General features: G+C 41.0%; 1 protein-coding gene across 1 annotated transcript in view; it reads right to left on the minus strand.

The window, feature by feature from the left end:
* trabd2a (TraB domain containing 2A) overlaps window positions 1-21,207 on the minus strand; it is a 72,878-nt gene extending 51,671 nt beyond the window's left edge. Inside the window, exons 1-2 of the mRNA XM_071913587.2 lie at window positions 20,406-21,207; window positions 18,306-18,866 (exon numbers count right to left, since the gene is read on the minus strand). Coding sequence (XP_071769688.1) covers window positions 18,306-18,866; window positions 20,406-20,510 — 666 coding nt within the window. The 5' untranslated portion in view covers window positions 20,511-21,207. The remainder of the gene's footprint in view (window positions 1-18,305; window positions 18,867-20,405) is intronic.
* Window positions 21,208-23,440: the final 2,233 nt, after the last annotated feature.

Genomic DNA, 23,440 nt, shown 5'->3' on the forward strand with positions numbered 1-23,440 from the left:
ATACAAAAAAGAAGTTAGAATTTGCTTCACCAAATAATCTAAAAGTGTGTAGTTTGGATCTACAAGTGGAGGTGCTAGTATACCCTCTCTGGGCTCATATTGAACCTGTGAAATTCTGATCAGAGATTATGATGAGGATCACAGAAAATACAGAAACAAACAAACAACAACAACAACAACAACAAAAACAGGAAATACCTAGGAGTTCTGTGTACAAACCAGCCTGAAATCCTGAATATTGACTAAACAATGACATCTCTGCTGCATATCTGGAGAATGAGTGGAAGTTTTATCATAGTCTTTCTCCCGAATTATTGATGCTTCAGTTTCTTTCAATTTCTTTCTCTGAAACACACAGACAGTCACACACACACACACACACACACACACACACACTTACACACACACAAAATACATTCTTGGGGTTACGTTCCAATCCCTCTGCTATCTATCTCAGGCACTAAAATGGAGCTAGGTTTTGCCCATTGACCATTTTGTTGGCAGGCCTCATATTTCAGTAGAGGCCAGAGCACACACACACACACACACCCACATACAAACATACACACACACAGTTCCCAGTTTGAGGCCAGAAAGGTTGACCTCTCCACCTCTCTACGGTTCTAAAGGTCACTAATGGACTTCCTATGAGGATCGCTAAGTTACAAAGGTCATGTAAATAACCTTCTTGCTAAAACCCTCATGATTATAAATATTGTTTGGAACACAGGAAAGACACAGGATAAATATATTGTGTCCCATATGAAGGGGAATTCTCTTATTCGGTCTTTCATGTATTTGGAATTCGCTTGAAAATCTGAAGAGTCTTGAATTACATGGAGTTATTCATTCATCTAATTCATTAGAATTGGTGGCTTATATTCTATAAGAATAGTTGAGTTTAACATTTCATAGCCCTTAGTGGTTTTGTTTCAGCTTTTTACTGGTGTCAAATGAAAGAAAAACAGAATGATAAATTGCAGAATTTTGCAGCATCAAATCACAAAGTGTGTAAGGTATAGCTGCAGATTAAGAGTCAAAACATTATCATATTGTGACGTCCAAATATCATGATTACACCTTATCAGGAGCTCTCTGCTGACTCCAGCCCTTAATTCTGACCCATTTTGAGTTAAAGACACCAATCTCTTATAAACACATGTTGGTGCCATGCTGGTCGAACACTGCCTGTGTGATGAGTACACAAAACAGCTCTAAGTTAAGGCAATAATAATCTCTTATTATCTCTCTCTAAGTTGATTGCTACTTGGACTATATTCTTGTACTGTGTGGGTTTTCAAGTCTTACATCAATGATGTATGCACTTTTTTTATGAGGTGGGGTTGGAGAAGGTCATGTGTTTTAATTATGCTTGATGTCCTTGTTGTTAATGTATGAAGTATTGAATCTTGACTCTTGAATCTTGAATCTTGAATCTCGAATCTTAACTCTTGACTCTTGAATCTTGAACCTTGAACCTTGACTCTTGAATAAGTCTGTGGCACTGGATTACAAAGCAGCAGACCAGTAAGTGCCAGTAATGGATCTCCAACATTCTGACTTTTGCAAAGTCAGACTGAGAGACAGCTGGGATCAAAAACCACACGGCGCTATTTACTAGAGCACCCGCAAAGAGCACCCGCAATTGCCTTAAACCGTTGGCCCAGACTCAGAGCCAAAGCACCGCTGGCTAACAAAACCCAAGTACAGGCATGAACAGGCTACACACACACACACACACACACACCAACACACAGTCACGCATGTTTGTATTAGTAAACACATTCCATTGGCTTATATTCATTCTATCTATTCAATCCGAACCTTTACTCTCATCATAAACCCATCGCTGATACTAACCCTAACCTTAAAGTTAACCCTCCCCCTGATGAGTAAAGAAAACAGTTTGCAGGTTTTGTAACCGATATCACACACACTTGCTAATGTATGCACACACACACACGCACGCACACACAAACACACACACACACACAACCACACACACAACCACATGTACACCCATTGTGCATCAAAAGAATGTGTCTATGTCATGGAAAATAGGACCTGGTGTCCAAAACCATCTGAGAACCCTATCTGCTTGTGGTGGGAAAGACCGATCAATGATTTGGGTAGAGAGAGAGAGAGAGAGAGAGAGAGAGAGAGAGAGAGAGAGAGAGAGAACAAAAGAGAGAGGGAGACATAGATATGAAGAGTGAGAGAGCGAGAATAACATTTTTGGAGGAGAAAAAGAGAGAAAGATGTAGAGAGTGAGATATGGAGAAACAGACAAGAGACAGAGAGTTGGAGGGAGATAAAAAGAGAGAGAGAGGCTCAAGTAAAAAGGGAAAGAGATAAAGATAGAAAGATAGAGAGAGACAGAGAGAGAGAGAGCAGTGTTTTTTTGTTGTGCTGAAGTCTACCGCGACCCACAGCCTCCTCGCCACAGACTTATAAACACCAAACAAAATATGAAAAACACCCAATCAGTTTTCATGAAAATGTCCCGTTGCATTCACTGAGAATGGCAACACATAAACAAGTTCCTATCATGTGAGGTTGTGACCAAAATAACTGCCATCAAAGCTACACAAGATATGAGAAAGATAGAATTTCCACCGGTTTTAGATGATGAAAAAAGGTGAGGGAATGGGAAAGGGATGCTTTAAGTGAGAAGAGAAAGAGAGCAGCAGAAAGACACACACTGAGAGAGAGAGAGAGAGAGAGAGAGAGAGAGAGAGAGAGAGAGATAATCCACCATGACCTTAGGTCACCTAAACACACTTAAAAACAAACTACACAAAGTCTGAAAAGTTCTGAAAAGTGTTTGCTGCTCAAGATTCACATGTCTTGCATTCCAATTTGGGAACTTAACTGCAAAATATTACTGAAAACAAAAATAGATTTCACAATAACTAAACTCTCAATATACTGTAGCTTAACATACTCTTAACATAACGGACGTCATTTCACCGTGAGGAAATTCAAAATTAATGAAAACGCAGCAACTTTGGTTAACACACATAATAGTAACTTCAATAATCACACAAAATTGCAAAGTTTCTAATTTGCTTCATCAAGAGACACAACATGCTACGAACATGCTACAATTGCTTCTAATAACTCATATATCGACATATGACATTCTGATCTAATATGGTCTTATGCCATAGTAAACTTAAATCCGCAAAAAGCACACCTACACCAAATATCAAGACAATATGAAATTCTAGCAAAACGGCCTCACAGCACATACAAGTGGTGGAGACATTACGCATCACTATACAAGTGGTAGATCATGGAGGGAAAAGCTGCTTTCGGAATGAGAGTGAGGATATCAAGCAAGAGAAAATAGAAACAGATAGACAGATAGACAGATAGATAGATAGATAGATAGAAATGAGAAAAGGACAGAGAGAGAGAGAGAGAGACATAAAGACAGACATACAGGACAGTGAACTTTGCAGGGAGGGTGAACAGTGGTCATGTTGTCAGGCTCTCACAGCTTTTATGATCCCAGCTACCGCAGGCAGACGAGCCCCGATCCCCAAAACACCAACAGTCTTTGGTGGGAAATGAACCTGAAAACTTCCATCCACAAACTGGAACTCACTCTGGGTGGGAGGAAAACTAAACAATATAGGAGGGCTGCAGTATAAGAGACAGAAAGTGTTTGTGTGTTTGCACTTGATTACGTGTGTGTGTGTGTGTGTGTGTGTGTGTGTGTGTGTAAACAGACTTCACAGAGGTGGATCAGCACAACTGATTCAGACTCTGGCTGCCTTTTTCATGAATAAAATGCACCAATACCACTTTTTTCAATGCTGATACTGATTCAAGCACCATAAGTACCAGTGGATGTGTTACCTCGTAACATTTATTTTAACTTAGCATTACTTTTTTTTGCTTTCAATGGTTTATTTTTGTCATTAGACAAAAACGACCAAGTTACCATCTATTTTCCTCCATTAGAGAGAAACAATCCTCTGTGTGGGAGATAAATTTAGCCTCTTTGCTTTGATTTCTGATATGCGACACGTGGCTCTTGGTGTCGGATTATCAGGAACTTGTCAGGTACCAATACCCTGTTTTGGCCTGCCATCAGCCCGATATCTGATACCAGCATTCGTGGTGTATTCCTGATTCTCTCCCTAAGGGGGAAAAAGTAAACACCTCCATTAGAAGACAGTAACATTATATGCTACTGGTTTCACACAAACAGTGTCAGAGAGAGATGGACACACACACATACACAACACAAAAAAAGTATATGCAATGTGATATATGACATGAAATTTCTCTCCCTTCTCTCTCCTTTTGCGATGCAAAACAAGTCGGAGCAGCGGACCATCACATTTCCAGTTGTGTCCAGACCAATATCTGTCAGTCATCCAAGAAGCAACAGCTATTAATCAAAATGAAATATGTTCCATTAACAAGATCTTATCTAGAAACAACAACTGCAGGCTGTGAGAGCCGAGTGTATAACAGAGTTTTCACCAGTTTTTTCTTACTGGAGCGAAATCAAATTCACTTAGGCGAGGTGGCAGTGGCTCTACGCAAGATGGCCCAGCCTGACGACTCGATGGTAGAAGATACAGTTACAGTATATGCCGAACCCTTAAGCTACATTTACACCACACGTTTGAAGTGACATAAATCCGTTTTTTTTTACATATCCGATATGTATCAGATTTTCTGCTCAATGTGTAAGAAAGTCGCATGATATCTGATTCTTTCAAATCTGATTTGTGCCACATTCATATGTGCAGCTTACCCGTCTCAGCCCACATGCGACCTGTGTCTGAACGCCGATATTGTATTTTATTGTGGCCAAGTGTGTTTTTCAATGCCACTGCAATGAAATGTCAACACATCAACAACGACCTTGATCATGTCCCGGTCAGTGACGTTAGCTGGCCATCAGTCCACCACCATCGATAAATATGGAAGAAAGTGGAGCCAAGAAGTGAAATGTCAACTTTCATTGTGGGGGCATGCTTCAGTGCAAGCTGAAACTGAAACTGTCTGCTAGCGGTTACCGAGGTCTAGTGTCCAACGCCAGAGAAAAAGAGAAAAGATGTCAGAGAAAAGAGCCTCAAGGTTACCATGCTGGCAAGTAGCATTATTTGTTATTGTTCATTTGCGCATGCGTGAAAAGAAATGCAACCTCTGTCTAAACACACAAATCAGATGCAGGTCACATATGATAACGTGTGTAAACAGCAAGTCCAAAAAATCTGATATGAAAACAAATGGATTTCAGCGGCAGTGTGAATGTAGCATTAGAGAACAACTCCTCTCATTCTGTAGTACAAATGTAGCCATTGTAGAATTCTACTTTTACTACTAGTGAATGCCTAAAATGTAACTCTTTTCACAAGGAACGATCAAGCAAACAGTTGAGAGACATACATTTTATATCAACACATGCCTACTCAGTTTTACCTTCCATTTGAGAAAGAAAAGGAGGCGACAGCTGCTGAGGCACTACTGGATAATAGATGCAGCATGGATGTATGATGAGAGACTTTTTTGATACTTTGATAGTTTGATGCTTGTTTGATTGTGAGGAGCTGAAGTGTCTTGACAAAATTGCTGTTGGTTATGATTGTTAGCCACTATGTTCATTTACTTAAAATGTTGTCTGTCACTTTTATATTTTAGGCACTTTGTAGAAGCTGTTATCCAATGCAGTAATTACAGTAAGTGCAATGGAACAATTGCATTTCTAAATCACCAGTAATGCAGGGACCAAATTGTCATGATGTAATTAAGGCAGTGAGAACTAACTTAAGAAGTCATGGTAGATGAGCAATGACTATAATGTCAGAGAGAGGCTTTGCACCGTTGGTTAAAAAACATCACCCAACTGGAAGAAATTCCTGTTTGTGCTTCAGACAACCATTCATTATACATCCTGGTATGTGTGGAGATGTGTAACACTGTCAAGATATTTACCCGTCCGAGTCTATTTCTGGTCAAAACATCTGTGGAGAACAGCAACGTCTCACAAAAACCTCCAGTGTGGTGTGCACCTGCGAAATTCCACCAAACCCACCAAAAATGTGGCTTGGAGCCAGAAAGACACAAGTGGATTTGTGGTGAGCTTAGCTCAAAACAATATCCTTCTGACTGAAGTTCAACTGTCTATTTTGTTCAATATGATCCATAATTGGTATTATTGAAATTACCCTCATTTTCGCCATCAATGCCACTTTTACATGTTTAGATACACATTTATTAACTGATTTCTTTATTAACTTTGAAGGATTTAATTCCAAAATGCAATGTATCCATTTTACCTGATAGTAACTGATCAGTGTTTCAAAAAATGGATGATTGGGTTGATTGATTCTTCAAAATGGTAAGCAAAGGTAAAGTTTGTTTCTATTGATTAACCAGAACAGCAGGATTTGAAAAGGGAGTACATCTTGCACATTTCAAATCAACATTTAGTTCTAGCACATAAGTGAGGGAACATCAAAACAAATGACAGAAAAACTGATAGTTTTTTATCTTTTTGCAATCACTTATTTTGTGAAGCAGATATCAGTTTAAAACCACACTCTATTAAAATTGAGTGCTATGCGAAACTTTTCCACAATTGACAGGTAAATGTTCTGTTGAGAATCAATAACCATTAATCCTCTGTGTTGGAGCCTGCGGCCGGCTTTGGACTCGTCTTGCCAGGCTGTGAAAGGCAGTTGGCTCAGAAGTGGTCCAGCCAGGTTTGGCCAGTTTCTGCAGACTGTGGAGACGCTGGCTTTGAGCCAGACAGGCCGCAGCATGGCTAAAACCTGGCCAGCGGAGGGAAAGCATGAGCCAAGAACACTTTGTAAGAGTTGGTGTCAAATTGTGACATGTTGGACACTTTATTTTGCAATTAAACCTCTATAAATTAAAACACATTTATTTTTCATTTTGTTACATTTGCTTGTGACTCCATTTGACATTGCAACACTGATTCTTTACATTTGCCGCAGTGGCAGTGATGCAGTCGTGAATAAAATGAGTTATGAACCCCAGTCGGTTATCACCATAAGGTGAACGACCACCAATACAAACCCAATTATATTTTCAGAATAGTACTAAAGCGTGTTTTATTTTAAGGCTCACATCAGTCTGATATTATTTATAATATGTATGTAAATCTGAAAAAGCGGATAAGCTCAATTTCATGTAGGTAAAAAGGTCACAGCCTGTCTTTAACATTAAGCTGTTCACAGCTGATGTGTATCCACAGATAAAGACGACACTCAGTCCCTTCTTCCCTGATATCTATTATGTCTCCTACCACACACTCCCAGCGAGAAGCCTGTCGCCACTGACAGCTATTAGCCAAGTACATGCTGATGTTACTCACTAACTTCAGTGATGATGAAAAGCCCAAGAAAGTCAAACCCTCAGACACAAAATTAAGCAATTCCTTCCTTATCATTTATAGAAAAAAAGTAAGTTAAAGTAAAACAGAAGTGAGATAAGTCTTTTTGCTGTTGCTTCATCACAGTGCAGCAGTCTAGATTTCACATCAAAACAGTGTTTTATTCATGGACTTTTAGCCGTTTAGCCATGTTTTAATACAATGAAAACCTGATTTCGCAGCTTATAGTCTCAATATTTGATATTTAATTTGGTGGACCTTGTTGTTTCAAGTGAAGTTTCAGTGTTTTGATATAAAAGGAAAATTCATTAACCTAATAATTGCAACAATTAAATCATTAATCTCAATTAAAGTATTGCTGCCTTGAAATCAAACTCTTAATGAAATATTTAGATTGTTTTGTAGCTATCTTGGGACTGCTGTTTACAAAACATTACATTTTGGGGTTGGATTGACTGCTGTCTCTTTTTTTAAACACGCAGCAATGAATATCAGATAACATTTTGTTTTTCCAAAAAGCATGTATGGTATTTTGGGATGATGTCCTTCGTTTCCACCAGTCACGTGCTAATTTACTGCTGATTGGTCGTAGCTTAGTAATAACGAGGGCCCCAGGGCCTCTGCCCCTTTCAGCCTGCAACAACCTCATCTTGCACAACAATACAGAGAATGATGGGCAGCAAACAAATTGAAATTAGCATCGTAATGACTTTAATGACTCTTACATATAACTTACATTAGTTTTAAATATGAGAAAGCCACTGTTAGTGAGTGTTAAGTAGAGTTTTTTTTTCACTTAGATTAAGGTGGAGGCACACTGCAAGATTTCAGTGTTAACTGCCCAACAAGGACAAGAAAGAAGACAGTGAAGGACAAAAGACTTAGCGAGCAGATTATACATATTTGCTACACAAAAAGCAATACATTTTGTCAATATTACCATTCATAAACTAATTCAACCATGAAACTTGAAGTTAAACTTGAAGTAATTAAGCACAAAAGTTTAACTCTTAGCCCAAGTTTCGAGACTCTGTGTAGGTTTTCGGTGTTTCTCCACTAGCAGTTTGTCCTCAGCAGAATTTCACAATCAAATGTTGGAACGGTGGATGGAAAACTGCTTGCTAAAGTGAATGAGGCCAATGGAGAGAACAGTGATAGAGATATCTATAATTACATCTGCACTTTAATTTAGAGGGAATTTTTTACTTGTTTCATTCGAGTTATTATACTTTCATCTTAGAGGCGATTGTGTGTTTGATTAAGAAAATCGAATGAACTGTATTTAAGTTAAGTGTTGCCTTGGACCCGCTTTGCTGAGTAAGGAATTGCTCTGAGTGAGTTGGGGTTTTATTTAATCTGAATCAATCTATTTTTACACATGGACTATTGGACAACATTTTCCCCCTTTGAATATTGACTGGACATGTCAGAACAGAAAATCTAATTTTCAACACTGCGTGACCCTGATCTGATCCTTTCATTTATAGAATAAATATACAGAAATACAGTCTGGCACACATGGGACGAAAACCCTGTAGTGTGAAGAGGCCAAAGCCAGCGGGACGGTCTATTTACTGCCAAGACCCCATAAATGCTTCAATATGCAGTTCCTAAAAGTGCCACTATGTGCTTTTGAAGTTGACGAAAAACACGGTACCAAGCATTCAGTAATGGGTATAAGATGGGAGGTAATCTACTGAAATGACTCTCCATTTATGGTCTGTTCAACTGATCAATTGGTAGATTGACAAATTGGATTAGTATCTCTACAGGACTGTCCTTCCATTCCATTATTATACTTCTTTCACTTAGTATGTGAAGCGCCTCAAAGCTCTCTTGTTAGGAAGATGCTGTTTTCTTTATGTTTTCCCCTTGGCATATTATTTGTGGCGTGTCTCCAGATCCTGCACAGTTACGTTGCAAGGTTATTGTCGTAGACTAAACACACGTCATGGGATATTGCACCAATTTTAGCTCCTCTACGATGGTTTTGACCCGTTGTGAATGAGACCGGAGCTTGAGTTGTTCAAGCAGGATCATCATGGCCATTCCTAAATCTTAATTTTAGACTTCTACCCTAATCTTAGGGTACGCCCTGCCTGAGGAGTTAAGGCTGGCAAAATCAGTCTCTTTTAAATCCGTTGTTAAATACATTTCTCCACAGACCCTAAAATTGTCTTTTAATTAGTGAATAGTGAAGTAGAACGTTGACATCCATCCGAGGATGCATTTTGCATTTTATTGGCCTTGAGAACTCGTCCTTAAAACTCATGAAACAACAGAAACAACTTGGGAGATTTTAGCAAAAATGTCAACCAATTTCACATAATAACCCAAAAGCCAATTTTGGTGGAATTCCACAAAGGAAAGATTCACAGAGCTGCGGCTGGGTAGAGATCTTAGACTTTACTGTGGTATCATTCCTCTCTCTGTTCAGATAACAAGCCTGTCGTTAAACAGTGGATTTAGCAGTGTGGGGCCTCCTGACATGCTGCATGCTCAAACACACACACACACATAAACACTTGTACTTGCGGATTCTCAAACACACACACACGTGCTATGAGGCTCCTCGGCCTGCACACGTTTTCATGACCCGGTGTTAAGTCAGAGAGACAAGCTATTAAATCCCTATTTGAGCTGGACAAACCAGGAAAAGCCTGCAGCACTCTCCAGAAGACAGACTGCACTATACTGGACTGTGTTACTGTATATACGACTTCTCCTTGGCACAGAACTGGCACCATCCAACTGCGTCTGATCAGCTTTCATTCAGGTGCACTCGGAAAACAAAAGGATGCAAATGGGTGGATTTACCCAGGAAAGGAAAATCTAATTTTTACGTTTATTTGATCTATATTTGACCTTCTAAATGTTGGACTCACTTGAATCAGGATGATGTGAAAGTAAAGAAGGTTTCTGGTTTAAAGTGCTGTGCAAATCTAGTCTCTTCAGCGGCAAAGACGTTTGCTCACAATTATAGAGAAACTGTTATTGGTCCTAAATAAAACTCTTTTGAGGAACTTTCTAGTATTTTATGAAACAAGAAATTCTTTACAGCAAATAAAGTTTACCCACAAAGCCTCCTGTGATTAAATAAAGATGATGCATTTTAGAGTGTGCGATTTATTGCCTGGTTAAATGAAGGTTGAATAAACTTGAAAAGATACTGTGAAATCAGTTTTTCAGCTGCATGACAACAATGCCGCTGAGTAACAGGTAGGTGGAAAATCAAGCCATGCTATTATCTAATAGCACAGCTGTTGAATGTGAGAGTTATGAAAAAGAGCTCTCATCTGTCATCTATCTAGAAGCCTATCAAGTCTTTTCACATTAAAACTAATCACCTCCAGGGCTGGTATGCTCATTAGCCTTTCTTCATGTTAACTAGTTGGAATGCTTCAAGCTTCGATTTCTGGCTATGAACCAGGATAGTAGAAATGAAAGTGAGAGGCATTACACATCTTTGTTTCCGGTGTCATATATCTAGACAGCTAGAATGAAGCCACTCAATAGAAGCCAGTCAATACGGAAAGAGAGAAGTGCCAGCAGAGATATTGCATTTGAATTGCATCAATTTCTATTTGTCATGCTCATATTGAACCACTGAATTTGAATTTGTAGGGCACAATTTGAAATTGAATACAAAGACTTGAAATTGAAATTGATTATTGCTAAATTTTACTTTTGCTATAATTTCAAATTCAGCTTTCTCAATTTTAATTCAGTTTTTTACAGTTCAGATTGAACTGTCTGAGATACACATCTGGGAATTTAGGAAAAGCAAAAAGCAACAACAAGCAAAGTTGAAGTTTGAAGTTTGCCGTTTTAAGTTGAAATTGATGTTTTTGTCCTTGTCTCATTCCTACACTTTTCAATAGTTACCTTTCAGTTGGGAACTCTAAAAAGTGCCAAAAGATCAGAAACTTATCAGAGAGCGTCTATCTGGATTTGGCTAGTAAAAACTAGCAGTGAAATTACCAGTATGCTGGATTAAATCTTTGCTCATTTGCTTTTCCTAAATCCCCAGATTGTGTCTCAGAGAGCTCAGTCTGAATTAGAAAACTGAATCTGAACTGAGAAAAATGAATTTGAAATGATAGTTAAAGGTTAAATTCAATAATAATCACATTGAATTTCAAATTGTTACTTACAAATTCAATATTTGTATTCATTTATTCAACTTGTTTTGTTATTTCAGTGGTTTAATATGAGCATGACAAATTCAAATGTATGCAGTTTAAACACAATCCCTTCTGGCACGAATCTCTTTCCATAATCAAAGCTCTTCACATTCAAACTCATCCGCTCCAGTGATACACGTTCAGTAGCCTTCCTTCATGTTAACTTGTTGACAGACCTTTAGCTTCAATTTCTGGCTATAAACCAGGATAGTTTTGAAAGTGAGAGGGGCGACACGTCTCTGTCTCCAGTGTCACCTATCCAGACAGACAGACAGACAGACAGACAGATACTGCCTGAGGAAATGCCAGACATCTAATATGGGACTGTTTGGTCAACAGAGGGAAGGAAATCAAGCACCTCAGTGAGACATGTAGCCAGGGACTCAAGGGAAGCTGTGAGGACATGTTAGAACCTCAGTCTGGAACACTGTACACACACACACACACACACACACACACACACACACACTCAATCATACGTGAACATGTACATGCACTCATGCAACAACAGATATGGACAGCCATACATACACATTGACATGGATACACACACACACACACACACACACACACACAGTTCAATGTGGAAAGTTATAGTCCCAATGATCAAAGTAAAGCAGAGTGGAGCAGAATGTTAAATTGCAAAATGTTTCAAAGTTTGAAACATAGCAGGCACTTTATATAATAATAAATACTGCACAACTACTTAACAAAGATAGCACACATCTGATCAATAACAAATGAACAAATACAAATCACTCACAGTAGCAGTCATTGTGAGAGACCCCACACTAACCTAGGTTATGAGATTTTTTTAACAATTTCAGGGTCTTTCATATAAATGACAAGTCAATGCAATAACACAACGGCTACATTTGTGTACAGTCCTTAATATTAACGAAAAGTTAATGCGACAACATGGTCACAACTACTAGAAGCAACATGAAGACGGTAAAATCGGTCAAACTTTTCACCAATGGTGGATATATAATTTTGTAAAAATGGTGTTAAGTCCATGAGGAAGTGAAATCATTCTTCCACAGCAGGGCGAGGGACAACTGGACACCAACTGGATTCATTTATTTGAAACTGTAGTCCAGCTGACAAATCTTTTCTACTGGCAAGAACATGCAAGGAGAGTTGCTCCGATCTTGTTTGGGTAGAATTTTAGTGACACAGATCATGAGTAAGCCATGGCTGAAACAAGATATTGATCCATTAGTTAATGTTTGGCCACATTTTATTCAGTGCATATAAATGTGCAGCTGCACTGCAAAAAATGACCAACTTAGCAAGTGGATTCATCTTATAAGAAGACTGCTCAAGTGTAAGTAAAGACATCTTAGGTCAAATAATCTTACTGCACAAGCAGATAGTGAATTTTAATACAAGGTAAGATTGCTTGCTGTTCTTGTCATTTTTTTTGCAGTGTGTAAGCATGTGGTTAAGCATATAGAGTTTCATCACCGCTGGCCGTTCTGTTCTGTACGCCATGATCACTACATCAATGGTTTGGAGAGCCATGGTTCTTTCCAGTGGGACAAATGAGACCTAATCAAATTTGCTGCCGGTGTGCTGAAATTACAGTGATTTATTGGAAACACGGACGTGCATGCATACTGTACTCTCTCTTTTGCTCTCTCTCCACTCTCTTTCGCTGTCTCTCTCTCTCCCTCCCTCTCTCACACACACACACACACACACAACACAACTCACACACATGTAAATACACGCACACACACACACACACGCACACAGACTGACATATGTGCACAGACAGACCAGAATTGTTTCCCCATTAGAGGGAAATATTTTGGGAATCTTCCTAATCAGAGGGAAGAAGACAAGGGAATTTCTCATTAAACACACATGCAAATGCATACACACACACACGCCCTCACACACACGCACACAATACACATACATCTTCATCATCATTACCATCATCATCACTGTGATCATCATCATCATTTTCATCGCTCGTTTTGCCATCTAATCTCATTACCAAGAGGATTGAGGCAGATTTCCCTCTGTGGGCAAACTCAGAGAAATCAATGGCAGCTTGCCCAAAGCAGTGCCCACGCCGGGCCGGAAAATAAGGACAGCCATTGTACTCTGCTGGATCTCAAGCTTCACTTTTCATAGAATTTACATAACCAACACACTTAACAGTCATTAGGACTGGAACAACACAGGCCGGGGAGTTTGGAGATGCTCACACTTTGTGACAGGCGCTGTCCTGCCCCATGAAGTTCGGTACAGACTGAGTCCTGGGTTTGCATGTGACCTCTCAGATCTATATGATGCCGCTAGACAGCTTCCCACGTATTTGCTGATTCAAGAACAGAACGCTGGTAGATGTATTCACTGTTCAAGTATAAATTCAATGTCCTACAGAAACCTCATATCCCCAGTTTTGCCTTTTTTTTTTTTACTGTAATTGAGAGCAGACCATGTTTTTCGTGACCCCGAGGTCAAGCTGAAACTGCGTGAGCATCAAAGGAGGAATTAACCTTTTTTTTCCAACTCCTGCACATTTTGGGACATATAAGGTTGTTACAGGACACTGGCAATGTGAGATGTAAAAGTTTGATTTGGGCTGGATATGCGTGTTATGGCCACGTTTAAAGAAGAGCATTCTTCTGCAATTGGGTATGGAAATGCCTAGATTGCAGACAGGCAGGAGGATTTAATAATTGGGTTAAAATCACCAGTGCTATTGAGACTGGTTCACGCTCAGTTTCACATTGGGCAGAAGTTATGTTTGGTTTTGGCCACTGAAATAACTTTCTCATATCTTATGCTTCTCTTCAGGCAAAGAAAGAGAGGGAGAAGGGGAGAGAGAGAGAGAGAGAGAGAGTGAGAGAGAGAGGCTATGGAGGAAAAACTAATTCCTCATCCAACAGAAATATTTTTCAAACAAATTCAATTAGGCCTGTAAGATGAGTTGGAACTACTCAGACCATGAATGAGAATTAAAAAACGTAACGAGAATTGAATTACTCCATCAAATGGGGAAACAACCGTATTTTCGGGCTGACAACCATGCATTTCTGAGACTTCAGGGTGGGTTTTGAATGGATTTCATCAGCCTTTGGCTCATGAAACCTAGCACATGGGGGGACCATGTAACCCCTCAATTCAAGTGAAAAGAAAACACCAGAATTGAAGTTACAAGGTTGTCACACAGAAGTAACGTCATGATACCTTTAATGGAGACAGCGTCACGCCTTCCTTCCTTAATGGGCGTTCTACTGATCTCAGTTTGCATCTCCGCTCTCCTTGTTCTCGCCCCTCTCAGTCATGAATGAACCAAAAGCGTTTCAAACATTCCTTCCCTTTCCTCATAGACGTACACTGAGACCAGCATTCATCACCTCTCCATGCACCATTACTCCCAATGATGGGAGGAAAAAAACAACACTTTCATTAGCAGGTCTGCTCCATTGAGGTGTGGAATGTCCCGTGGGTTTCCAACAACAGTGACAGAGAAAGCAGTCCTTCATACGGCTATTGTTGTCCTCAACAAGCTCACTTAGTGTAATGGGCAAGGCTGAGCTCGCTCATCAAAAGGCGAGGGGCACCGTGCGAGAATAAGGGCAGCCATGCTTGGCCAGATTAGAGATCTGAGCAAAGAAAATATATTTCATTGTCGTTTCGAATAATGAGCTTAATGTGCTTGATTTATACTGCCAGACAGACTCAAAAATGGACACATCACTTGTAAGATGAGATAAATCAAGCACTCGTCTTTTTTCAGTGTAAAAACGCATTCAATGCATTTTGTTGCCCAAGTCTTACAGACATTAGCCAATTTAACACAGCTGCACAATTCCCACACTACAGTGCCAATAAAGTATGAATCAGTTCAGTTCTGTTCAGCTTTGTTTGATGAGTCAGTGTGAAAGCGAACATACTGAATATTAACATGTCTGTATGAAGTGACGGACCTGGCTACAACCTCAGGTAAAGTAAGTAAGGCCTTGTTTCCACTCTGGCTTAAAACTTGACAATTTGCATTTTAAGCATATCTTAACATTTGGACATAGAATGTGGACAAGCAAGGAGGATGGTAATCTATCTATTTCTCCTCAACAAAGGCATAAGACTTTGTTGGAGACAAACATGCATTAAATATTTTCTTTTTCCATTTGCCTCTCCCTAACCTCAAAGTCTGTTTCACGCCAGTTGTAAATGGCCAGTGAAAATATCGGCTATTACAAACCCTAGATACGGTTCTCCAGTTGTAGCTTGATAGAACGGCACTTTCAGTCAGGCGGCAGTATTGTTTTACCCGCAGAGTATTTCACTCATCACACTCTATCTGCACATCATACAGCTGAGTTGAGCTAAAAGGCTTTAAATGGCATTGCCCTTTTCAACTCAATAACAAAACTGTGAAAAAAATGTGTATGAACTGCTGAGCGGGCTGCTTCAAGCCAGCAGGGTCGGCCGTCCATCAAACTGTTGCTGATTAGTTTGGGATGGAGTAGGGAAATAATGGAGTGAGACGCTGTGGGCTAAATGTGCAGCGGCAGGATAGGGGATGAATTAACTGAATTAATTGTTGAGCCTTCTGGAGGTGTTGTGAACCTAATTCAATGAAAGCTCTGCGATGGGAGGTGTCCTCTTGACAACCTCAAACACAAACACAATTTCCACCACCCACCTTTTCCCTTTAGCATCCAGCACTCATCCTGATTTAATAACACAAGGAACAGTTACATCAGATCTGCCCAAAACCAAAGAACTGCATGAGAAGTGGATCTGAAACCCTAGTCAAAGACCTTCAGCCTTTAGAACACACAAAAGCAGTTGCTGACATTTGCCTTTATAGGTCAGTGATCTTCTTTAATGGTAAGAGACATCGTTTTATGGAAATATTCTATGTAAATGCCTTTTCAACGGAGATGTTTATAACACAAGACAGGTGCTATGGTCAGAGTGGCTGTGTAACTTTTGAACTCCCTAAGGCCGCCAGCGAAAATCCCCCTAAATTCATATAACTGAACTGACAAGCAAGTTTTGATAGCATGAATGGGGGTAAGAAACATAAGCAAATAAAGGCGAAATGGAAGAGACAACCAACATCTGCGAAGTCGAGGAAAAGGCGAGGGAAATACAACCGCCAAGGTGCGCACAGGTTTGGAAACCATCAGGAAACAGATAACGGACCTTAAATCAGAAATGAAGACTGATTTGCAAACATTCAAGGAAGAACTACGAAGTGATATGAGAGATGATTTGGATCAGTTCAAAAGAGAAATCCACTACAACACAAGCCAAATTTCGGAGTCATCTGTCATGAAAAATGCTACCTCATCTCAGTCAGAGTGAAATCCTCTCCAATGATTCGAAAAAAAAAATCTAATTTTCACAAAGTGTAAACTCTGACTTACCATGCTCCATGCTTTAATCTGGAACTAAACACTGCCTTGAGAAACTGGTTTCACTTCAAGCTATAATACAAACAAGTGACTGAAAATCAAGTAATTCTACATTAAAATGTGTACACTATATTATGTTCCAGTATTGTAGACACACTGAATCTACAATTCAGCAGGGAGAAAGCAAAGAGAAACTGCTGCTGGGTGGTTAGGGCAGAGAATTATGGTTTGAGGGGCCAACAAGGCCCGCTTTAAAATAACAACACTTTAAGCTTCTGGGTGTTAGGGTAACTGGTCAAGTGTAATCCCCTTAGTGCCCAACCAGCATTAGCAGAAATTCCACAATAATACGCAACATGATTTCATAGTGACTGCTGCCTTTGAAAAGACGTCTGGTAATTGAAAGGGTCACCGGGGGGCGCAGACAGACAGACAGACAGACACACAGACAGACAGACAAGGGGACTTAAGAGCATTGGCTCGAAGAACAAGGCTTCTCTTTTTTTTCGGCTGATTTCAGACCCGAGTCATTAGGATCCATTTTTCTTTAATAACAAAGGACACGGCGGAGCACGGCTCACTGTTTGTACAGCTGATTATTAACACCACCACACCTCTCTCCGCTCAGCTAAGCTCTGAGAAAAAGAGGGAGAGAGAGAGAGAACTATACGGGCCTCTGTGTTCAGGGAAAAAAATATCATATGTGAATCTATACACCTAACATTTCTCATTTTAATTTGGCATTTTAGTCCCTTGAGATAAAGCGTTTCATGAGGGGAGGTGGGGTCTCTTCGCCAGAGCAGATTTTACATCAACAACACTAAAGAAAAAGATAAACCAGGACTTATAGAAAACCACTGACTTATAGAAGAACAGTGATATGAGGCCCTTTTATACTCATCTCAACTTCATTTAACTTTTACATAACCAGGGCTGCATACTGAGATAAAAACGGAGAAACGGGGCGTCCTGGTGGCTCAGTGGTCAAAGGCGCGTACCATGTAAATGCATCGTCCTGGGTTCGAATCCGACCCAGGACCTTTGTCACGTCATCCCCTTCTTTCCCCACAATCTTTCCTGTCTATCTCTACTTTCAACTGTCAAACAAAAAGGTGAAAATGCCGAAAAACAAAACTGAGAAATCACATGCTGGGATGACATCTATTCATGTTCATGTTGACTTCAAACCATGATAAACATGCGTTCCAAGACCCATGTCCCAAGTTATTTCATGACTGTGTCCTCAACACTTGTGAAGGTTTCTCAATGGATGGTCACAAGGAAACACACACACAAACAAAAAGACAATACAAACAAAATACATGAAAACCTGAAAAACAGGCCTGAACCCACCTGGGAGAAGTTGAGTCCGTTGAGTGGGTGGCACTGCTCCTCCACCTTCTCCACCGCCCCCGTTCTCTTCCTCATCCTCTCCGCCTCCTGGGCCAGGTACAGGTCCAGCACCGGCACCCCTCGCGTCTTAATGTCCGCTTCAGTCAACGAATTCACCATCAGCATCACCCAGACGGGCCGCTTCCTCTCCCAGTTCCCGGCGATGGCGTTGAAGAGGTAGTCCGCGTAGAGTCCCTTCCCTCTCTGATCCGGCGTCATCCAGGACGGCATCATGAGCTTGACGTACTCCAGGTGTCGCTTCAGTCTGCGGTAGATGTCTCTGGGCAGGACGTCCTGGAGGTTCTCGCCCTGAGGGAGCAGCTGGCAGCTGGTCAGGGCCGAGATGGTGTACGGGTCGGTGAGGTCCAGTTCGAAGTAGACGATGTTGCTCTCCTGGAAGGCCTGCTTGGAGTTTTCGGGGATGAAGTCCCAGACGCGCGTGTAGGGGACGTGGATCGTGCCGTAGAAGTAGGAGGGAGGGTCCCGCTTGATCGTCCACAGGAAGGAGTTCAGGTCAGTTTGCTGGGGATAAGAGGAGAAAGTTAGTGTGAGAGAGACGGAGAGACATGGAGAAGGATGTAGAGGAAAGCGAGGCAGAGAGACAAAGAGAGAGCAAGAGAAAGAGAGAGAGAGCGAGAGAGAGAGAGAGAGCGAGAGAGAGCAGACTCTGCTTAATAGAGCACAGGAAGAAATGTACATTCATTTGATGGAAAACCTCTGAAGTTTTATGATAATGCATTACAGCTGTATGATGCTGTTCTAGTCTAGTAATGTGGAGTGGATGGGTAGAGGGGGTTAGGGCTCTTCCCCCAACCAAAGAAATTCAGACAAGGAAGACATACAGAGAGAGAGAGAGAGAAAGAGAGAGAGAGAGAGAGAGAGAGAGAGAGAGAGAGAGAGAGAGAGACTCCATCTCCATTTAGAAGTTGTTTCCCCTCATTCAGTTCTGTTGTAATTCACAGACACTGCTCCTGTCTGACACTACATCCACCAGCCAACAAAACTGCCACTCTGTTTGTGAGAGACTGTTTATTGGACAGACTGCTAACGGACTGATAATGACTTATTAACAGGCCACTTAGGACCCAAGTGCCAAACTAACAATACACACATCAATGTTTAGTCAAACTGTGGGTTGGTACACACAGAGTGGGCTGCCTTCCTTCTTCTGGTGGGTCCAAAACACACATGAACACTCATCTGAAATGGTCTATGTGACTTTGAGGAACATGACTGACAAGTGAGAACTACTAATTAACAGGGATTTAACAGAGTTGTTGAAAAACATAATATAAAAGGTTATTTTTTTGTTATCAATGTGTAAACACAATAGAATAGAATGTTTAATTAATCAAATTTAAAATGAAACTTTTAAAAATGTAATCTTGTGATTCTCCCCAACACACACACATATATATAGACCTGCATGTTACAACACAAAACCAGTCAATAGACCTAACGGAAATGCGGACCACCTGTTCTGTCCAACAAATAAACTGACAAGGTGAATCCAGGTGTGAGCTATGATCGCTTATTGACTTTATCAATCAACTACATTTACCATTAATAGACGAAGTGGGGAGACTGGTCAGAGGATTTTTAAGTCTTGAACCAGCTGAGACAAGCAAAAAAGGGAGTGCAACTCAGCATTAAGAAGTTAGTCCTAATATTTTGTACTGCGTGTAAAAGAATGAGCATTGTGTCAAAAAAATGACATTCTTGATTATGGCTCTGTCGTTAATATATAACTTTCTGACCTAGGCTACTTTACAAAAAGAAAACATAGTATGGTTGTTTTAACGAAAAATCACTATAATATCCCTATAGGGACGTGTAGTGTGTCTGGTACTCAAGAGTTTATAGTAACGTTATTGTACTTCATAGTATTTGTTATAGCCTATCATATTAGACTCAGAGTGTGTGTGTTACTCCCAGTGAGTCTTCTTTGCAGTAGGCTATTTTGTCTCCTATGGTATCACCATAATATTGCTATATTCATATGTTTGCTGTGTGTGCAGGCTTACTAGTTTTTTTCATAAGGGGACATTTTTAATCACTTACTTTCTTATTTAGCTCGCAGTTGGTGGAGTCCTTCAGCCTCCATTGATCCGCTCGGACCAGCAGTATCAGACAGGACTGGATGAATGCGCCCAGAGCGCCCCGCATCGTAGCTCTCCAAGTGTGCACGGTCCTTTTCGCAACGTGTTGCAGCAACTATTCCCCCGGCCAGCGAGCGCGGATAAAGTCCTATTTCCAAAGCGTCGACTCCATGAAGTCACGTAAAATGAGCTGACAGGTATCCGACAAAACGCCGGACAAAGTCATGTTGGATTGAGCCTTGACATGGAAGTAGTAATGCTGTTGTTTCACGTGTGTTTGAGAGAGAGAGAGAGATGTGGTCATTGAAGTTGTTAAACAGAGAGGGTCACATCATCCTCTCGTGGGACTTTTGGTGACTCTTTCTCCGCACCTCCGACCCGCTCCTCCGCATTGCCTTCACGATGTTTCGCGATTCCCACCAAAAAAATGACCCGTTTTTACGAAGTTTCCACGAGTTAATCGCAGCCCTACGTTTGAAGGTTTGAAGTAAACACTGAGCGCAACAGGTCCACGCTGTGTCAACGCACCTGAAGCCAAAAGTAATTTCACACTTCTTCCTAGTTGCTCTGTTGATTCTCAGCAGAAAAACACGCATGCATGAGTAGAGCTGATGTGTCCGATCCCGGTGTGATTGAGGAAACTGCACCGATGAGTTGCGCTTTCAGTGGAAAAAAAAGTCATAATCTAGCCAGGTCTCTCCGCGGTGAATGGCCTCGGTTGGTCTCCGCTGTTTCTATGTGCAGCGCTCTCTCTCGCTCTCTCTTTCTCTCTCTCTCTCTCTCTCTCTCTCTCTCTCCGACGTGTGTGAGAGCATCACTGTCGGGGCAACTCCACTCTACCTACCCCCTAGGTTGTAACCCCCCAACCCCCTCCCTCCCTCCCTCTCTCTCCCTCTCTCTCTCTCTCTCTCTCTCTCTCTCTCTCTCTCTCTCTCACACACACACACACACACACACACACACATACAGACGCACACACTCAGCAATAATCTGATTAAGCATCACCCCGCCCGCGACACAGAAAGCCTGTCCATTCACTCTCAAATCGATAAATTGAAGGTACGGAAGCCTGCAGATCTCGGCCAACCTACGTTTTAAACTAACTGGGAGAACAATAACTGTCATATCCACTGATAATATTTTTTAATACAATATAGGCTATAATAATAACCATAATCTATCTACACAAATGTCTTGATGCAACAAGAGTTAGAGTCTTTATAGTCATCATTTCAAGAGTTGTGATCTTCCTTTGTGATCTTTTTCCTTTTCTAACTACAATAGCCTAATTCACGGTCTCGTTACTCAGCTCCAGACTGGCACTTCTCAATCAGGCTGATTAGTTCTCTTGTTGTTTTCCAGTCTATTGGGTCTAGGCCTACCCTAGGAGGCCTACGGGCAATCGGGGGTGCCAGCGGAGATCCCGTGGCTAGATTATCATGCCCTAGTAATTAATGCCTTACAAACTGGCGGCATTAACATGAGAAAACCCGCTATAACAGCGTCGCGGCCCAGCGCGACATCTGAACACAGTAATAGAAACCATAGAGCGGCCTTTACTTTTAAACAGTCGTCCGGGCATCAGCTGGGCACTCACCATACCTCAGCCGAAGTCAGTAGCCTACAAAATGATCTTGTGGGTTTCATCATTGTAATGGAGAGCAGGGATCAAGCAAAAATGCTCAACTTGTCCCCATGCAGAGTCGCTCTGACGTCATGGTGGCAAATTATATAGAAGTCATATCTTAGGCCAGGCATGGGCAATCATGTGCCATTTAGGGTCCAGAGTCTGCAGGTTTTCATTCCAACCAAACACCACAGCAGCGGATTTCACTGATCAACACGCTGTCCACCAGTGAACGGACACCCCTGCACCCAGGAGATGCCGATCTATCCGTTTTAACGCTATGCTTTCTACAGTCAAACGCCCGGTTCACACGGGGGCAGTAAACACATGTTGATGTTGTCAGACGTCTGAGTAAATACAAAACGGTTTGTTGACACGAAGAACGACTCAAGGCTTGTTTTCGTTAGTTGCTGTTTGCAGACAAATAAAACAGACTGAAAATGTGGGGTTTCGCCATGATAAGTGCTTCCACCAGTCCAAGAGTTGATATAGCCTATCTTACAGTCGGTGACGATGCACTAACTGTGAAAATGAAATTAATTAATAACCCGTTCTGGCTCAGCGGCTGTGGCATCAACCTTATTTACAAAGTTTAGATGAAACTCTTATTTGCAGGTGTGTAAAAGGACGAGAGAGAGAGGAAAACGGGTTTAAGAGATGTACAGTATACTGTCTATGTATATGTAAGGGCATTAAGACTGGGGTAATGCAAGGATTGTTTACATCCAATGGCTTTTGTTTATGTAATGTAACCTCAGCAATCCCATGTATTTACTGTTTTATTACTTTTACTAAAATATTATTTCTCAGCTTCACAGTAACAAGGCCTGTTAAAGCGCCCCCTAGTGGAGAAAGCATCGCCACAGAGATTTTTCCTGAGAGGCAAACACAATCAACACACACACACACACACACACACACACACACATGAAGGGAGGGCACAGAGAGAGAGAGCGAGAGAGAGAGAAAGTGGACAGTGGAGGGTCTGAATACACATCAACACACACACACACACATACACACACTGATACATGGGAGGGGATAGGATTCATTATCTGAAATGTTGGTTAATTGATGATTAGTTTCTTGTTACATGCTTTGGCAAAGTTGTATTGTATATTTTATTGTACCAATAAAACACAATGAATTGAACTGAATTGTATTGAATTGAATGGAAAGAGAGAGAGAGAGAGAGAGACAGACAGACAGACAGACAGACAGAGAGAGAGAGAAGCAGCAGATATGGACAGAGTGAGATAAAAAGTGAGATGGAGAGAGAGAGAGAGAGAGAGAGAGAAACAGAGACAAAGAGAGGAAAGAAGGAAAGACAGACAGACAGAAAAGAAGTGATGCAGAAACAGACAGGAGTT

This window comes from Centroberyx gerrardi, chromosome 2 (genome assembly GCF_048128805.1).
Source record: "Centroberyx gerrardi isolate f3 chromosome 2, fCenGer3.hap1.cur.20231027, whole genome shotgun sequence".
In the NCBI taxonomy this organism is placed as follows: Eukaryota; Metazoa; Chordata; class Actinopteri; order Beryciformes; family Berycidae; genus Centroberyx; species Centroberyx gerrardi.